Source organism: Odocoileus virginianus, chromosome 8 (genome assembly GCF_023699985.2).
Source record: "Odocoileus virginianus isolate 20LAN1187 ecotype Illinois chromosome 8, Ovbor_1.2, whole genome shotgun sequence".
NCBI classification, from domain to species: Eukaryota; Metazoa; Chordata; class Mammalia; order Artiodactyla; family Cervidae; genus Odocoileus; species Odocoileus virginianus.
The window spans coordinates 12,075,572-12,095,272 of NC_069681.1; the positions used below are offsets into that span (position 1 = coordinate 12,075,572).

Genomic DNA, 19,701 nt, shown 5'->3' on the forward strand with positions numbered 1-19,701 from the left:
CACAGGAGAAAACGCAATGTGAGCCAAACTCACCTGTGTCTTACAAAGAAAAACAAATCAAATTAGTTTCCTTAAGGAATGTTACACAATGCTATTTCTTGGTAATTTCTTGAGCTTCTTTTTCCCAACAAGTTCACAGCTGCTTACAAATATATATTGGACTCAATTCTGTAGAGCAGTTCCATTAGAAACACATTTTCCATCCTGGGGAATAATCACACAGCTATCATTGACTAGTTATTTCTAAAACTAGCAGAACATGGGAGTGGATGCTTGCTTCAAATAGGAGGTCATATTACTCCAACTAAATCTCTAGCTTCTGACATTCTACCTTCTTGGAAGAGTCAGCAACTTCCACATCCTGTTACTGTGCTCACAGTATCAAACCAAACAACTAGGTTGCCAGAGAATCTCAACACTCAGCTGCCTACACCTTAGGCAGACCAAGTTATAACCTCATGTCCCAGGCAGAAAAAGGGAGAGGGAAGTTATCAGGCCCCTGTCAGGGGTTAGTGCCGGAGTCAAAGAGGTTTTCAAAGAGAGAAACTACAGTCACCTCTTGATAAACACATAGCAGCTTGTGTACTTTTTTAACCCGCAAACTTCCATGATGAAAAGTATAAAATAAGTTCAAAATTCAGATTGACATTTTATTCTTTTAATTTTATTCTAAGGCCTTCCAACATTGTATAGCCTCCAAAATAAGGACTGGTTTCTTAAACTGTGATAATCCAAGTAAGATACACATTAATCCCAATATTTAATCCTAATTTCTCCTGAGCACCAATGACAAGGGGAAAAAAGTACTCATTCAGTCACTTCACAAGTATTAAACGCTGAGGCTTGTGCTAGAGACTTACTTTTTCACAGTGGCATAAAGTCTTTCACTTTAATTTCTGTCACTGTATAAGCATAGATTAAAAATCTACCAAGCAACAGTACTACTTATACTAGGCTTATATTAAAATAAAGGAAGTCCCAGTCTTCCCCCACACCCATACAATCATGTTCAGTTTTTGTGTGTGGTTTCATCTGTCAGTTGCCTTGTTTAAAGCATGAATATTCTTCTGTTTCTTAATTTAAAAAAAAAATAGCATTAACATTTGGCCTCCTACCATGGAGATATACATCTCTATTACTACCTCCATCCCAATGCCCGTTTCCCTTCCCGGTATACCACCATCTTCATCCTTCATCCTGACAACTTTGTTTAAGTTTCACTGTGGTGAGGGAAGAGTCCTAGGGGTCTTACCACTCCTCAGCTAGATTTCCAAGTCACCCTTTTTTCAACTCTAGCCCTCCGAGGTACCAGGTGCATCTAATTCCACATCTGTATCAGGACTGCTTCAATATCAGTATTACATGTCTTGAAAATGAGTTCTGCCTTCTCCTGCTTTTCCTACCAGCTTCCAAAATTGTGCTGATAACGTTTTTTTGCAGCAGCCTCCTGGTCTGCACTTTTGTTCTACATACTGGCTTATGCCTTTTTAAAAAACATTTCCTTTGTTGTCTTTTTAGGGGATCTACGGAAAGAGGAACTGGAGTTAAGCAAATGAAATGTTTTGAAAGTGCAGTGTTTAACCAGACCTTAATATTCTGAAGCAAAAATTATACCGGAATTCTGTTACTTGATCCTCACAACAATTCTCAAAGGTAGGCAGATAGCATTTTTTGATAAATGAATGGATAAACATTATTACACTTGTTTTATAGAAGAGGAAACAAAGGATCAGAGACTCAGTTTAAATGTTTTGTGAGGGGCTAAATGGCTCCTAAGTAACAAAATAAAGATGAGAGCTTAGACTTTTTTGTACCTAATCTGTAAAAATGCATCCAGTATAGGCGGTGGAGATAAAGGATAACTTGTCACTAGTTAATCATACTCAAGAATAAACAGCCAGGTTGGATGCATGAGACAAGTGCTCGGGCCTGGTGCACCGGGAAGACCCAGAGGGATCGGGTAGAGAGGGAGGTGGGAGGGGGGATTGGGATGGGGAATACATGTATATCCATGGCTGATTCATATCAGTGTATGATAAAAACCACTACAATATTGTAAAGTAATTAGCCTCCAGTTAATAAAAAAAAGGGGGGGAGAATAAACAGCCATATCTAGAACTGTAGAGCCCATTTACATTCAAAAATTCTAGCAGAATCTATCTAATTTAAGTTCAAACCTAAATCCCTCTTGTCAAAGGATGCTAATTCTTCCCACTTATATTAACCCATTTCTCCAAGGAGCAACGTCTATATCCAGCCATTCCAAGTTTGATAACATGAACCCTGGACAAACTAAATTAGGACATCAATCCTAGATATGAGACAAAAGAGTTTTTAAAAACCTTTGAAACATATTTTATAGATGCGTATTACCACATATTTCCTTAAAATAATTTTTAAGATAATTTTTTCAGCCTTGGCAAAAATGACCCTGAAACTTATCTGGTAAAAGATATATTAGCAAATAGCAATAAAAAAATTCCTGAAAAAAAGAAATGAGTGAGAACTAGCTTTCCCAAATATTAAAACATATCATGAAACTGCAGTAATTAAAACAATTTGAGTTCAGGAAAAGACTTACTACATGGAAGCACAGCTTACCATAAGTTGTTTTGCTAAACCCTCACAGGAGAGAGAGTTCAGTGAATGATAATGGACTAGCTGACTACTGTGAGAAAAAATCAGAACAAGATCCTTTATTTTTATATCAAAATAAATTTTACAGAGCCCCAGGACTTGAACTTAAAAGATGGAACCATAGAAGTTTCCAAAGGAGGCATGGGTAAATGTATTTATAAACTTGGAATGAGGAAGCTACAGACTCATGAAATAAAAGGATTAATAAATTTGGCTACATCAAAATTCAAAACTTCAACTGGGATAAAAACTTAAAAAGATGTTTATGACACACATAGGCTACTTCAGTTATTCTTCCATTCAGTCATTCAACAATATCTGAGTGCATATTGTGAGGCAGCCTTGCATCTATGTGATGGGGATACAATAACAAGACAAATGAGATCCTTGCTTCTTAAGAGTTTATATTCTAAAAAAAGAGAAGGCCATGAATAAGTGAGAAAAACATCCACTGATAATCCTATGCAGAGGATTAAACATGCTGTTGTGAGGCTCAGTGGCTCAGTTCTTATTTTAGGTGGAGGCTCAGGGGAGGCCTGAGGAGGAAGCTAAAGACCTTATATAAACCAATAAAGAAAACACAGCCACCAAACAGAAAAAGGGCCAAGCAAAGGAGGAGGAAGCTGGCAGCTAAACCACGGAATGCCTGTAAATTTAAAAATAGTCATCACTTTCACACATAGTCAGACGAATATAATTCAAAACAATGAGATAAAGTTTTTCTTCTGTTGACAAAAACTAGAAAAGTTTGATAGAGAATCAGGTACATTCCAGCACTTCGGTGGAGTGTCTAATTTAATAAAAGATTAGTTTTTGGAGAGCAGTAACCATAAATATTTAAAATGTACACATCCTTTGCAGAATGTTCAAAGATGTATAAAAGGAGAGGCACATTTGAATTACTGAAACAGTTAAAGAGAAAGACTTCATGCACATTTACAAGGCATCAGTAAAGTATGGCATCATCCATACAATGGAATATTATGCAACAGCTCCAAAGAATCAGATAGATGGCAGAGAGGGGGTGCCTATGATAAGATCTCTAAGATACATTAAATGATAAAAGTTATGTTCAGAGCCGTTTGGAGGGTACTGTTCCTTGTAAATAGAAAAGATACACATATATCCATTTTTAACTTTTATATGCTGGTATACAAATCTTAGACATTTTTATGGTAAAACACATACTAAAATGTTAACTGTAACTATCATTGGCGCTCAAAGCATGGCAGGTAGGTAGGCAGAGGAAGGAAACTTTAATATCATAAGTAGTGTTTGTTGTTTTAATGTTTGAACCATGTGAACATTGCTTCCTCAAACTATCCAGAAAGGTTTATATCTGTGTGGGAGACCATTCCTGTTTCTTTCTGCTTTCCTTTATTTAAAAGTCCCAATGGATATCTAGTTTTTAATACACAAAAATGTAAAAGAGCAAAACACTACATCATGAAGCCAAGAACTGTCAGGGAAGGCAAAAAAAGAGGACAGGAAGAGACTAGCACAAAGCATCCTGTTACAGAGGCGAGGACAGGGGAGGGGAAGACACAGAGCAGGAGGGGGCAGGAGGGGAGTCGACGCGCATCGCCACGACTCCAGGTGGCAGAAGGGGGTGCTCGAGTTCCGCTGCACTCAGGGCTTTTATTCTACAAGCAGCAGAGCCTGTTTACTAGGGAGAGGCTGGTTTTCCTTTGGTGCCACGAAGGATAATTTCCACTAATTAATTTCTTCTGCTGAGCTGACAGCCACTGCAGATGCATCTGCATGCTTTATAAGCCTATTCCTGGCTCATTGATGCGGTTCTCACCCAGAAATGCAACACCTCCTTGGACAGATACAAAACAAGTCGTTCCTGTTCCGAGGACTGAGCTTTGGACACTAAGAAAATAAAAATGCTCTCCAAGTCGGAGGGACACGACACACAGCATCTGAGACACTGTCAAATCTCATCTCACTCAACACATATTTGTGAAGCACCAACCATTTTCCAGACACCTGGATTCAGGCTGAAGGTACAGATGCAAAGAAGACCCATCTCCAACCTGAAGGAAATCACAGAATAATGAGGAAGACAGACCCGGGAAACAACTGTGACACAAAACAGAAGGAAAGGCATCTCTGGACACAAGTTCAAGCAACATGACAGGAGAAGAAGAAGGAAGGGATGCAAGCGAGAGACAAGGAGCAAATGTTCCCGGACGCTCGACACTTTAAATGCACCCACGAAGGCTCCCAGGGGAGAGAGCATGTGTCTTCTCACCGCTCTGCTTGCCTCCCTGCATTCAGATGGAGCTCCATACAGAGAAGGTACTTAAGCCCTCTGATAAACAAAATCTCATTTTGGAGGTGCCAAAGCAGAACCTCCTGTAAACACTGGCCAAGTCAGATATGTGTGTTAGTCGCCCAGTTGTGTCCGACTCTTTGTGACCCCATGGACTATACAGTCCATGGAATTTCCCAGGCAAGAACACTGGAGTGCCATTCCCTTCTCCAGGGGATTTTCCCGACCCAGGGATTGAACCCAGGTCTCCCGCATTGCAGGCAGATTCTTTACCAACTAAGCCACCAAGTAAGTGTTTAGTAAATGAGGACAGCACTGCAAATGGTGCCACAGTCTGTGCCGGTCCTGCCGGGACTACTCTTGCTGGAGGAAGGGCTGTGATGGAGCAGTGCTGGGGGCCCAAGTTAATTGCAAGAAGTAAAAGGGTCACCATTTCCTGCCAGAGGTTACAGAAATCACTTCTCTGAGTTGCATTCTACCAAAGGCTCGACTAAACAATAAACAGGTGTGTACAAGGCTGGCTGCGTGAGAAAGCTGATGAGTTCAAAGGCATGTTCCAAAGCAAGGCTGTGGTAATTGGAAACTAGGACAGGGTCATTTTAAAATCATGTTCGAATTCCAGTGGGGTGTGTTCTGACATGGTTCAGCTTGACTGCATTATATGTAAACATCAAAGTGTCATCACCAGGGCAGACATGCTGCTCCCAGGAGAGAATGTTCTCTCAACTCAACAAGGGAAAAAGGATAGTGGAAGCGGGAGAGTTGATGCCATGAACTTCAAGAACCCCTACCTTTGGATGTTTAAAAAAACAACAAAAATCAGGAGAAGAGTTTGGGGCTGGGGACAGCTTAGAGGAGCCTTGGTTCTGCAGCTCCCCACAATAATGCCTTTCCTCAGAATAAAGATGGCATTGGCTATAAGAAAAAGTGGAAATGAGCTCAAATTATTGAGAGGAAACCAACCAAATCCAAGGAAATAAATACTCATGGGTAAAGTAGGAGAGTGAAAAAATAGCATTAATAATGTGTATTCCTCTCTTACTGTGCTGTGCTAAATCACTTCACTCATGTCTGACTCTACAGTCCTATGGAACACAGCCCACCGGGCTCCCCTGTCCATGGGATTCTCCAGGCAAGAATACTGGAGTGGGTTGTCATGCCCTCCTCCAGGGGATCTTCCCAACCCAGGGATCGAACCCAAGTCTCTTACATATCCTCAGGTGGCAAGCGGGTTCTTTACCACTAGTGTCACCTGGGAAGCCCCCTCTCTTATTAGTTATTGTTAATCCTGTCATTATTTAATATAAAGAAATGGACTTTCAGCTACAATATTCATTGAGTTCTCTATCTCCCACCCAGAAATACTTCCTATCAAATTTCTTCCAACTTACAAAAAATATTTTTTTATCATAAAACTTGCTTTTATATGGTGGAAAATGTAAGAAGTATAGAAATTACAAAGAAAATTATAATAATCACTCATAAAAACTCTCCACCCAGAGATAAGCTCCTTCAACATGCCAGTATATTTTCCTCATTTCTTGATTTACATATATACAGAGATTGTAACTGCTTCTCACCACCTCGGGTCACATTTGCAGGTTTACCACATGCCAGGCATGAAGCTAAATTCTCCATGTGGTCGCTCTCATGTAATCTTAACAGTGTCATGAGGTAAACAGCATGACTATCATCTATAACAGAAGAGGTTTAGATAGGAGAAAGTAATCTGTACAAAGTACAACAAGAGAAGAGGTAGGCTTCAAGACTCACCCAGACTCTATTTTATAATCTTTTTTTTTTTTTCATTTTCACATAGATAAGCACATTCTTACATCACTGAAGCATGGTAGTAACTGTTGCATGGTATTCCAGACTTCAAAATCCTCAACTTCTCTACTGCTGAAAAATTATTTTAAACCTCCCATTAAGCTGATTTTAAATATAAACTATCCTACCCATACAGCTTGCATGCATTTCTGATTATTTCCTCAGAATAGATGTATACCTTTTAGATCTAAGACTTTTATTTTAGGAAACTCTTTTTTTTTTTTTTTATTAGTTGGAGGCTAATTACTTTACATCATTACAGTAGTTTTTGTCATACATTGAAATGAATTAGCCATGGATTTACATGTATTCCCCATCCCGGTCCCCCCTCCCGCCTCCCTCTCCACCCGATCCCTCTGGGTTTTCCCAGTGCACCAGGCCCGAGCACTTGTCTCATGCACCCAACCTGGGCTGGTGATCTGTTTCACCCTAGATAATATACATGTTTCAATGCTGTTCTCTTGAAACATCCCACCCTCGCCTTCTCCCAGAGTCCTGAGAACATCTGAGAACATCTCTCAGATGTTCTATACATCTGAGTATCTTTTTCTGTTTTGCATATAGGGTTATCATTACCATCTTTCTAAATTCCATATATATGTGTTAGTATACTGTAATGGTCTTTATCTTTCTGGCTTGCTTCGCTCTGTATAATGGGCTCCAGTTTCATCCATCTCATTAGAACTGATTCAAATGAATTCTTTTTAATGGCTGAGTAATATTCCATGGTGTATATGTACCACAGCTTCTTCAGCCATTCATCTGCTGATGGGCATCTGGGTTGCTTCCATGTCCTGGCTATTATAAACAGTGCTGCGATGAACATTGAGGTGCACGTGTCTCTTTCAGATCTGGTTTCCTTGGTGTGTATGCCCAGAAGTGGTATTGCTGGGTCATATGGCAGTTCTATTTCCAGCTTTTTAAGAAATCTCCACACTGTTTTCCATAGTGGCTGTACTAATTTGCATTCCCACCAACAGTGTAAGAGGGTTCCAAAACTTTTCTCCACACCCTCTCCAGCATTTATTGCTTGTAGACTTTTGGATAGCAGCCATCCTGACTGGCGTATAATGGTACCTCATTGTGGTTTTAATTTGCATTTCTTAGAATTCGATATTGTCAGAGATTCCTTTGGTGCCCCTCTTAGCAGCAGCAGTATGAGGGAGTCTGTAATTTTTTTAATAGCTAATAATGTAAACCCTCCTCGCCCCAGCAAACACACAAATTATTTCTTATTTAATCTTGTGATTATTCTCTCAGTTGAAGTGTAGATATGGTTTTTCAAACTACCTCAAATTCCACTGAAATTTTTACTGGAATTGCATTAAACTCATTCATTCATTTGGACAGAACTGAAGCTATTACAGTATCGAATTTTACCACTCACGGGCATCAGCCCTCCCTACTTTATTCAGATTGATGTTAGTGGATTACAGGAAAGTTCTCAGGTATTCTGGGGCTTTTTTAGGTTTGGGGGTTTTGGATGTGTGTTTTTTTTTTTTAGGGATTGAGCAGTTTTTTATATTGTTGCTTTTCGATGAAATCTTCTATCCCCTGTTTTCTCATTAATTTTTACTAATATTTGAGGGTGTTATTGATTCTTACATATATGTTTTATGCTGTGCTTAGTCGCTCAATTGTGTCCGACTCTTTTTGACCCCATGGACTGTAGCCCACCAGGCTCCTCTGTCCATGGGGGCTTCTCCAGGCAAGAATACTGGAGTGGGTTGACATGCCCTCCTCCAGGGAATCGTCCCAACCCAGGGACTGAGCCCAGGTCACCCGCACTGCAGGTGAATTCTTTACCATCTGAGCAACAGGGAAGCCCAAGAATACTAGAGTAGGCAGCCTATCCCATTCTGCAGGGCATCTTCCTGACCCAGGAATCAAAACAGGGTCTCCTACATTGCAGGTGGATTCTTTACCAGCTGAGCTACCAGAGAAGCCCTAAAAAATATGGAGCGCTTCGTGAATTTGCACATCATATATATATGAAGTGAAGTGAAGTGAAAGTCACTCAGTCGTGTCCAACTCTTTGTGACCCCATGGATGATACAGTTCATGGAATTCTCCAGGTCAGTATACTGGAGTGGGTTGGCCTTTCCCTTCTCCAGGGGAATCTTCCCAACCCAGGGATTGAACCCAGGTCTCCTGCATTGCAGGCAGATTCTTTACCAGCTGAGCCACAGGGGAAGCCTATATATATATATATATATACATATATACATATACACACACACACACACATATATATACATATATATGTATATATGTATATATATAAAATCAACTCATTTAATTCCATTTGTTCTAAGCACTTTTCAGTTGATTCTCTTGGGTTGTACAAGCAGATTGCTCTCATCCATAAATAATAACTTTTATTTCCAATAATTGGATAAAACTCCTTTTCTATTTTTGTCCTATCAAGTTAGCTAAAACAATTCTCAAACCTTGTCCCATGCAATACTGAAGGTTTCTTCCCCTTCACTAGAAAAGAGTTTTTCATCAAATAACAGTAAAAAGCATTAGGTTAGAATTTCTAGAACAAACACTAGTTGGTGGGAGGGGTTGCAGATACCCTTATGTTGTTCACTGTTCTAATAGTTTACCATTGAGATTAATGTTGGTTATTGGTTTCAAAGACTATATGAATGTTAAGGGAAAAAAAATTGTATCTCTAGCTTACTATGGTTTTTTTTTTTAATTGATAGATTTTAACCTACCAGTGCCCATTTTTTGGCAACTACAGAGGTAGTCAAATTCTTTTTCTCTCATGATCTCTTTTTCTCTCATATTTTGGGCTTCTTTTGTGGCTCAGCTGGTAAAGAATCCACCTGCAATGCAGGAGACCTGGGTTTGATCCCTGGGTTGGGAAGATTCCCTGGAGAAGGGAAAGGCTACCCACTCCAGTATTCTGGCCTGGAGAATTCCATGGACTGTATAGTCCCTGGGGTCACAAAGAGTTGGACACAACTGAGCAACTTTCACTATCATAATGCAGTGATATAAAAAGTTACAATTATAGGTAGTCATCTTTGCACTCCTAGAACAAACTTAACTGTCTTTGTCAATGATATGAGAAAAAAATCCCATTAGCTAGAATTTTCTTTCAGATGTTAATCTCTATAAATCTGTGTGTGTGTGTGTGTGTGTGTGTGTCCCTTTACCAGGTTGTGACATCATGAGAATGACAGTTAAATAATACTAATTCTAAATTATTTCATCTTTTTCCTTGCTCTGAAACAACTTGTAGAACACAGGAAAAAAAATATGTTCCTTGAAAATTCTAATGAACCTACCTGTAAATGTATCCAAATTTAACTTGTTAAGGGAAAGTAATTCTCAGAAAACTTCAAAATCACCTGCATTTTTGTCTTTATTTTAATTCTTTGAGTCAGTTTAGAGTTTTACATTTTCTCATAAAACCATTCACTTAATCTTTTCTAAAACTATGGTTCTAGCCCCTCATTTATACTGTTGTATATTTGCATTTTTACTAATATTTTCTTGATTAGACTTACCAGAGATTTGTTCATTTTGTTGACCTTATCAAAGAAGAAGCTGTTGGATTTTTATAACAGCCGTTTCTTCAAGGTTTTTTTTTTTTTATTAATTTCTGTTCTTAATTACTTCCTTCAGTATTGTTTATTGTTCTTGTTTTAAATTCTTAGGTTGGATACTTTGTTTCTGTTTTGAGTACTGGTTGAATTTAAAGTTGTGATTTTTCTTTTTCCAAGTACAGCTTTGCGAGGATTCCCTATAAGCTGCTCTCACCATAATTTCTAACGTAGTCTACAGTCATTTTCTCTGTCATTGAATAAGTATGTTTTCGTGTTTTGGTTTGTTTTTACTTTCCAAATGACTATATAAAATCAATAACCATGCAAAATCAGTAAGTGCACTCAGTGTATCAGAAAAATTTTAAATTCCTTGTAGGTAGAAAAGGGATAAAATAAATTATATGGAGAAACAAGTATGCAGGATCAACTGGGTCTGAGTGAGCTGTGTTTCTGAAGCAGATCTGAGAGAAGCTAAAGATGACCAGTTGGAGCGTGCTTTGAGAGGAGCTCACAGTGGCTGCCTCCTCCCCCACACTGGCACACACAGCCGCCTTCACTGACAGCCCCTGAGTCACACAGAGTGGGGAAGCGGTGCGGAGCTCAGAGGAGCAGGACAGTGGTGTCCCAGTACATGCTGACCGCTGGAGAACAAGAGGCTGCCACATGCAGAAGATCGGCTTCTGTATATCTTAGCTTGGCCAGGGGCTTCCTTGGTGACTCAGATGGTAAAGAATCTGCCCCAAGTGCAGGAGATCTGGGTTCAGTCCCTGTGTTGGGAAGATCCCCTGGAAAAGGGAATGGCAACCCATTCCAGTTTTCTTGCCTGGAGAATCCCATGGACAGAGGAGCCTGGTGGGCTACAGTCCATGGGGTCTCAAAGAGTTGGACACAGCTGAGCAGCTAATACTTTCACTTTCACATGTCCAAAGAAACATGAGGAGATAACCAAGAATCACCAAACATTTGAGAGAGAAAACTACATGAGATAAAACTTACATCACAGAGGGAAAAAATACTGTTAAAATAGTAAGTAGACAATGTTACTGATTGTATAAACTGCCATTAATGAAGAGATCAGAAAGGATATTGCACTTATAACGCAGAACACTGCTATGAAGAAGTCAGCCAGCAACACTGGTAAATAAGCAAATTCAATGCATGGGCCAAATAAGCAGAATGACGAAATGATTTTAGGAGCAAGATGATTTAGCAAAAGGTTTCTCCCAGAATGCAATGGAAAAGGTCAGACAGGAAGTATAAGACAAATGGTTAAGAGAGACAGAGGAGAGGTCTAGCTAGAATTTCCAAAGCTACTTGATACATATCCAAGAAACAGGGAGTAGGGATGATAATAGGGAAGAAGTGTGAAAAGAAAATAGAAATTTCTCAGAACTACAGTAAGACATATCTTGAGCTTAAACAGGCCAACAAAAGGTAATACAAAATTAAAATAAAAACCACTAAGAAATTTCTTATGATAGGGAGGAAAGGAGAGGAGAGAAAAGAGGAAAAGTAAATAAACAGGACAGAAAATTCAGAGTCAAGAAAATAAAGAATGGAAAACAAAAAATAAATTATGTAGAAGAAAATGGGCAAATACAATAAATGGGCAAATCACAATAAATGAGAATATATTAAAAAGAGATTATGATTATCATTACGATCTTTCTAAATTCCATATATATGCATAACAATAACCCCGTACGCAGCACAGAAAAAGAGACACAGATGTATAGAACAGACTTTTGGACTCTATGGAAGAAGGCGAAGGTGGGGTGATCTGAGAGAACAGCATCAAAACGTGTATATTATCAAGTATGAAACAGATCGCCAGTCCAGGTTGGATGCATGAGACAAGTGCTCGGAACTGGTGCACTGGGATAACCCAGAGGGATGGGATGGGGAGGGAGGTGGGAGGGGGGTTCAGGATGGGGAACACATGTAAATCCATGGCTGATTCATGTCAATGTATGGCAAAAACCACTACAATATTGTAAAGTAATTAGCCTCCAACTAATAAAAATAATTGGGAACAAAAAATAAAGAGATGAAATAAAAAAATAAATAAAAAGAGATTATGAAATTGGGTAAAGAAAAATCAGCCATTTTTGTTACTAGGAATCTAATTTAAGCCAAATGACACAGAGAGGTTAAAATTATGGAATGAAAAAAGAAATTTCCACAAAAGTTCTAACAAGAAGGATGGCAAAATAATAGGATCAAATAAAATTAAGACCAAGAACCATCAAGGTGAAAATCACCAAATGAGAAGAGTAGTCCATTTCATATTGATAAAATCCTGTACTGAAAGGCTGGCTTCCCATAAGTCATCTTGGTTGGAACTACTTCCCGTATCAATGGCTGAACCAATCACAGTCAATGAGAATAGAACTCCCATGATCAGTTAGGCCATTTGCAAATGCATCCCTGGGCTGACTTCTTCTGACTTTTCTGAAACAGGCCATGCTAAGTAGGATGAATACATGAAGGGGGAAAAAAAAATGGGGTTTTAGGAGAGAAGTAGGTAATCAACATTATTTGCTACACCACTCTGAAGTTATCACAACACACAATTTTTCTTGTGCAGTATTACTACCAAGTGATTATTCACTATAAAATAAAAGTACAGTGTTTTATTTGTCTTCTTTTAATAGTTCATCTCCTCCACAAAAAAGTAAACTTTAGGAGAGAAGGGGCCTTGTCTATCCTATTTCTAGTTGGAACTTCAGTATCTTCCAGAAGGCTCAGTACATAATAGGAGCTCAGTCCCTGTTGCTGACAGAATGGATGGATGGATGGATGGGTCGGTGGATGAATACTGGGATGGATTACTCCAAGATAGAATAATATCAGAATAATAGAGTAAAAAAAAAAGCCATAAAAGCTTTAAATGGTATAAATAATGTCAGAGTTACAGGGACACAGGGATTGCAAAAAGACCACTGAACCACTGAATTGAATGTTCAAAAGGGATTTTATCTTTAGAGAGCAGTTTCAGTAAGAGCATTTATGAATATAAACCAGAACGTAAAGCATTAAGGACAAAGTGGGCAATAAAGATGTGATTATAGTAATATTACCTCTGTCTTTTTTTTTCTTGGTAGAAGCAGAAAAGGTGATAGTCCTGAGGATAGCGGAATCAAGGAAGAAGCAGGCTGGCTTGTTTATTTTACTATGGCAAGAGTCAACATGCTTGCTACAAAAAGTATACTAGTCAACAGAAAATACACTGAAAGTATAGGGTGAAGATGATGCTTTTGAACTGTGGTGTTGGAGAAGACTCTTGGGAGTCCCTTGGCCTGCAAGGAGATCCAACCAGTCCTCCTAAAGCAGATCAGTCCTGGGTGTTCATTGGAAGGACTGATTTTGAAGCTGAAACTCCAATACTTTGGCCACCTGATGCAAAGAGCTGACTCATTTGAAAAGATTGGGGGCAGGAGGAGAAGGGGGACGACAGAGGATGAGATGGCTGACTGGCATCACCGACTCGATGGACATGGGTTTGGGTGGACTCCGGGAGTTAGTGATGGACAGGGAGGCCTGGCATGCTGCGATTCATGGGGTCGCAGAGTCAGACATGACTGAGCAACTGAACTGAACTGATAGGGTGAAAAACTGAAATGAGAAAGTATTAGCCAGTCAGTTGTGTGTGACTCTTTGCGATCTCATGAACTGTAGCCCACCAGGTTCCTCAGTCCACGGAATTCTCCAGACAAGAATACTGGAGTGGGTTGCTATTTCCTACTCCAGGGGATCTTCCCAACCCAGGGATCAAACCCAGATCTCCTGCACTGCAGGCAAATTCTTTACCACCTGAGCCACCAGGGAAGCCAAGGGAATTACAAATAGAGTTTTGGAAGTGGGGATTGAATCAAATGTAGAATACTGAGAAGTTAAAATTAAGGAAAAACCTACTGTCCCCAAAGACCAGAGTCATGGGAGAATGTGAAAGTCAGGGACGGAAGGAGCAGGCTCAACATGCGGTCACCTCAATTCAACTTAGAGAATCTACTCTCCAGTTTCTCCACAGTAGGTGTTCATCAAATACTTGCTGAATCAAGGGAGCAAGAAACACATGAATGTGTGTGTTAGTTCCTCAGTCGTGTCTGACTCTTTGCGACGCCATGGACTGTAGCTCACCAGACTCCTCTCTCCATGGAATTCTCCAGGCAAAAATACTGGAGTGGGTTGCCATTTCCTTCTCCAGGGGATTTTCCCAACCCAGGGATCAAACCCAGGTCTCCTGCACTGCAGACAGATGCTTTACCATCTGGGCTACTAGGTGAAATCAAACACATGAAAAGACGTGATGATACAAATGTTTTATGTCTCCCTACCATAAACATGACTCTCTTCTAATTTTCTTAAGCAAAACCACTGAAGTGATAATGAGTGACAGACTCTAATGGCCAGGGAACCTTCCAGTGGACATTTTTTAACAATAGACTGAGCAAAAAAGGGAGAGAAGCAAAAATAAGGTAAATATCCTTATGTATTCTACCATTATTGAAGTCCCCAGTGATGGAACTATCCATACACTCATTATTCACTTTATTGAAAGCTTCAGTAAGTAAAAGGGAATAATTTATGTAAAAAGAAAATGTTTAATCAATAACCAGAAAAATATATATGTATCAATATTTGTCTGATTCCAGAAGAAAAACAAGATTAAGAAATAAAAAGCTTAATTTTCACTGTTTAAAATAACTGCTCAACCTGAAAATTAAATAGCAAATCTGATTTTCTAATCTGTTGAGCATGCTGTTTGTAAAATGTTCTACATTTAAAGGTTTTCACGTTCTAAATATACCAAACTTTATAAAACAGTATTTAAGATTCACTAGTAGTTGTTTTAAAATACATCATGTCTACACTGATTTGTAACACTCCCCTCAGTATCTGAGTACCTCAGGATGTGGTAATAAGTTTAAAGATCACAGAAAAATATTAATACTTCCATGTCATTTGATGGACATCGTTGAAAATATAACTTAAATATAAATATATACTAGATTCAGTTTCTAGTTGCTAATTACTAGAATCTTACATTAACACTGCTTATTTAACTGTGGATTTCAATATGAAGCCTTTGTCAAAGGAAAAATATTATTTTTTTAAAAACACCAAGAGATGAAAATGCTCCATGGCTTCTGTATCGCTTATCGTGCTTGTACTCAGTCGCTAAGTCATGCCACGTCTTTGCAACCCCATGGACTGTAGGGCCTCAGACGCCTGTGTCCACGGGATTCTCCAGGGGACCACTCAGAGCCGAGGCCAGACCCACACCTGCAGGCAGGCTCTTAGCCCTGAGCCACCGGGGAGGCACCGCGCTGGCACCTGCCTGAGCCATCAAGCCTGGCGAGCGGCTTCGTGACCAAACTGACAGCTACGTTCTTTCTTTCAGCAGCTTAGCAGTTGAACCGCACATGGAACAACGGACTGGATCCAAACTGGGAAAAGAGTACGTCAAGGCTGTATATTGTCACCCTGCTTATTTAACTTATATGCAGAGTACATCATGAGAAACGCTGGGCTGGATGAAGCACAAACTGGAATCAAGATTGCCAGGAGAAATATCAATAACCTCAGATATGCAGATGACACCACCCTTATGGCAGAAAGTGAAGAAGAACTAAAGGGCCTCTTGATGAAAGTGAAAGAGGAGAGTGAAAAAGCTGCTTGAAACTCAGCATTCAAAAAACTAAGTTCATGGCATCTGGTCCCATCACCTCATGGCAAATAGATGGAAACAGAGACTTTATTTTCTTGAGCTCCAGAATCATGGCAGATGATGACTGCAGCCATGAAATTAAAAGACATTCGATCCTTAGAAGAAAAGCTCTGAGCAACCTAGACAGCATATTAAAAAGCAGAGACATTACTTTGCTGACAAAGGTCCATCTAGTCAAAGCTATGTTTTTTCCAGTAGTCATGTATGGATGTGAGAGTTGGACCATAAAGAAAGCTGACTGCTAAAGAATTGATGTTTCTCAACTGTGGTGTTGGAGAAGACTCTTGAGAGTCCCTTGGGCTACAAGGAGATCAAGCCAGTCCATCCTCAAAGAAATCAGTCCTGAATATTCACTGGAAGGACTGATGCTGAAGCTGAAGCTCTAATACTTTGGTCACCTGATACAAAGAACTGACTCATTGGAAAAGACCCTGATGCTGGGGAAGATTGAAGGCAGGAGGAGAAGGGGATGACAGAGGATGAGATGGTTGGATGGCATCACCAACTCGATGAACATGAGTTTGAGCAAGCTCCAGGAGTTGGTGATGGACAGGGAGGCCTGGTGTGCTGCAGTGCGTGGGGTCATAGAGAGTCAGACATGACTGAGTGACTGAACTGAACTGAACGGATGCACAAAACAACTCAGTGACAGCCACTTATTTTGTATGTTGGATGAAACTATGAGAAAGTAAGGGCTTGACCTCTGTTGGGAGGAGGGTAGCACTCAAAGGGTCAGTTATAACAACAACAATTAATACACACTTCATAATATCAATATGTTATAATATGATTTCCACACTCAATTGCTATAATAAGTTACCTTGTAGAGCAAAGACATAAGGGGAAAAATCACACCAAATTAAGGAAATCAGAATGGGCGTTAGAATTCAAAGTAATTGAATAATTGAAGAAACAGACTTGAGGGATATCCTGAAAGAAATGACAGGATATATGAAGTACAAATAGAGCAAGAAAAAAGTTGCAAGATAAATATGGGGAAGATAATGGTCTCCCACTAGCTGAACAATTTTTTTTTTTTTGCTTTTTTAAAGGACCTGAAATAAAGTGGCCCCTTGGAGCTGACTCCCATCTCTCATCACTCCCATCCTTGGTTGAGGAGCCTCTGAGCCTGTGAATCAAAGGCAGGTATGACCATCAAGTCACAATACTGTTTTCAGTTACCCTGTCAGAAATTTGCTATTCTAATAAGTACTTTTCTCAGTGTTCATTTCCCTGATTTCTATTGCTCATTTTATTTGGAATACTGTTTTTTTGAAACACCTCACATATTTGTATATGTGTAGAGTATGCATTGTTTCATTCTTTGGGTATTTTTAGATGAACATTTAAGCCAGTGTCACAATTTTGTGTGCCTGCTTTTTTTTTCATTATGCATTATCGTGGTCTCTGGACATTATTTGCAATATCATATATCTTTAATTTAAAAAATGGCAGTGGCATTTCTTATATTTTGTATACCAGAAGTTCTCAAGTGTCCTGAAACTCCACTTAATATTCTGCAACAACGTAACTGGGAAAAGAATTTGAAAAAGTATAGATGCATGTTTATGCGTGTAACTGAATCACTTTGTTATATACCTGAAACTAACACATTTTTAATCAACTATACTCCAATACAAAATAAAAAGTTTAAAAAAAAGAAGTTCCCAAGTGTTCTGTCATCTCCTCCCTGAACCGGTGGTAGCAACCACGGCAGACACACTGTAGCCCTGTGCGGCTAAGCAAGAAGCCGGAGCCAAGAAGTAGCTGAAAGAAGCCGCCATCACACCACCGTACTCTTAAAGCACACTCACATCTCACCATGTTTAACACCTGTGGTGTTTTGCTTTGTTTTTAGGATTTTCATGTATGTAAATATTTCTGTTCTCAAGCTCTTCAACATTATCTAGTACCACAACTAAATACTAATATGGTCTTTGAATACCTTCTGGTGCTGTTCTTCCTTCATCTTTTGCAATTTTTGATTTTCTTCTTCCTTTAGAGTATCCATATAAGCCTGTCTTCTGGCCTGTAATGGTATAGAAAAAAAAGAGTCATGAGAAAAAGCATCACCACAATGTCTGATGCCTACTGTGGGTCCAGTTCTAACAGATCGACCTGAGCATACAGCAGGCTTTCCATGTACACTTGCTTAAAATTGAGTGATTTATGCATACGTCTGCAGATGCCCCTTGGGATATACAGGAAGAGACAAGGATAAGCACAACCACCCAGCACACTTTAAAGGATGCTCTAAACGCTTGTTTAATTAGGCTTTAAAAAATATCCCCTCAGAGATAATCAACATAGTTTATTCCTTCTCGTGAGAAGGATTTGAAGCAGAGGAAAGTTAAATATATTTTTTCAAGACTATTTCAACGAGCTGATGAATATCAGAGGCAAGCAGTGGTGACACTGACCGCAGAAGCACAGACGTGTCTGCTGCTCATTAATGCTGTCCTATTAAACAGCCTGTCAGATGGTGACTGATGCTGTGTAATTCCAGAGACGAATTTCTCTCCCGGTCTTTGTGTCCCTAATCTGTACCTGGAGTTCATTTCTGTGCCTGAGAGGGAAAGCAAAGTCCGTTCAGGAGCACAGAAGCCATCATTTCTGGCTGAATTAGGACCTCAGGGGGGAAGCTCGGAAGAGTCAGCACACACAGTTAGGCGTCCTTCAGTCCCAGTGACCCTCCATGTCAGGGTCCCCCCACCTCTCCATGGGCACAGAGACCACACGTGCTGGAATTGATGAGATTTCAAGTATTCCATCTGTTCCTTTGTCATGCCCTTGCTCTCCCTCACACTGATTTGCAGCCCACCCTCAGGAAGGCAGAGAGGGCAGCCTGATAAGCTAACACGTGAGAAATCCATTGTTCTCATAAAACTACCTGCAGCATCATGGCAGCAGCGACATATTTCAGACCCTAGTTCTTTGGACTAATAATCCATAAAGCTTCTGTAGCCTGGTCCCCCCTTTTCCCTTACTATAATTTTTCTCAAGTACTTCTTAATTCATTCCTCCATTTCTGTCACTATAAAACCCATCTTCCAGCAAATAAGAAGAAGCACTCGCCGGAAAGAGAGATTCTCAGGATGCCTCAGCTGTAGCACTACTAAGTAGAACTGCGGCACTCCAGATGTGTCCAGTGTGTTCAGAAAGCCCACATATATCCAAACCTTGCCACATTAGACAAGCACACGCATCCTAGGACTTTATCCATATCCTGACTACAAGGGGACTGTGGTAAGATATGAACGGTAAGGAATCATTCTCTAGTGACCCTTTATTTTTATATGAGAAGGTCTGAAAGGAGGGAAGAGTCGCTGGTAGCACATTCTCTATTCAAGGGAGTAAAAGGAGGAATAAGAGATTTAGTTAAAGCAGATAAGATGACTTGAGTGAGGAACCTATTTGTATACCTTCCTTTTAAACTCAACCTGTTGAGTTTCTTATCAGAATATGGGTCCTGGGCTTCCCAGGTGGTGCAGTGTTAAAGAATCCATCTGCCAATGCAGGAGACACAACAGATGGGGGTTTTATCCCTGGGTCGGGAAGATTCTCTAGAGTAGGAAATGGCAACCCACTCCAGGATTCTTGGATGGAAATTCCATGTCAGAGGAGCCTGGCAGGCTATAGTCTATGGGGTCGTGAAGAGTTGGATG

The 19,701-nt window shown here is 39.8% G+C and overlaps 1 protein-coding gene across 2 annotated transcripts in view; it reads right to left on the bottom strand.

Moving 5' to 3' along the window:
• The window catches only part of EPSTI1 (epithelial stromal interaction 1), a 97,196-nt gene that overhangs the window by 12,253 nt on the left and 65,242 nt on the right, over positions 1 to 19,701 (bottom strand). For both annotated transcript variants that reach the window (XM_020889509.2, XM_020889507.2), the window contains exon 8: positions 17,982 to 18,065. In XM_020889509.2, coding sequence (XP_020745168.2) covers positions 17,982 to 18,065 — 84 coding nt within the window. The remainder of the gene's footprint in view (positions 1 to 17,981; positions 18,066 to 19,701) is intronic.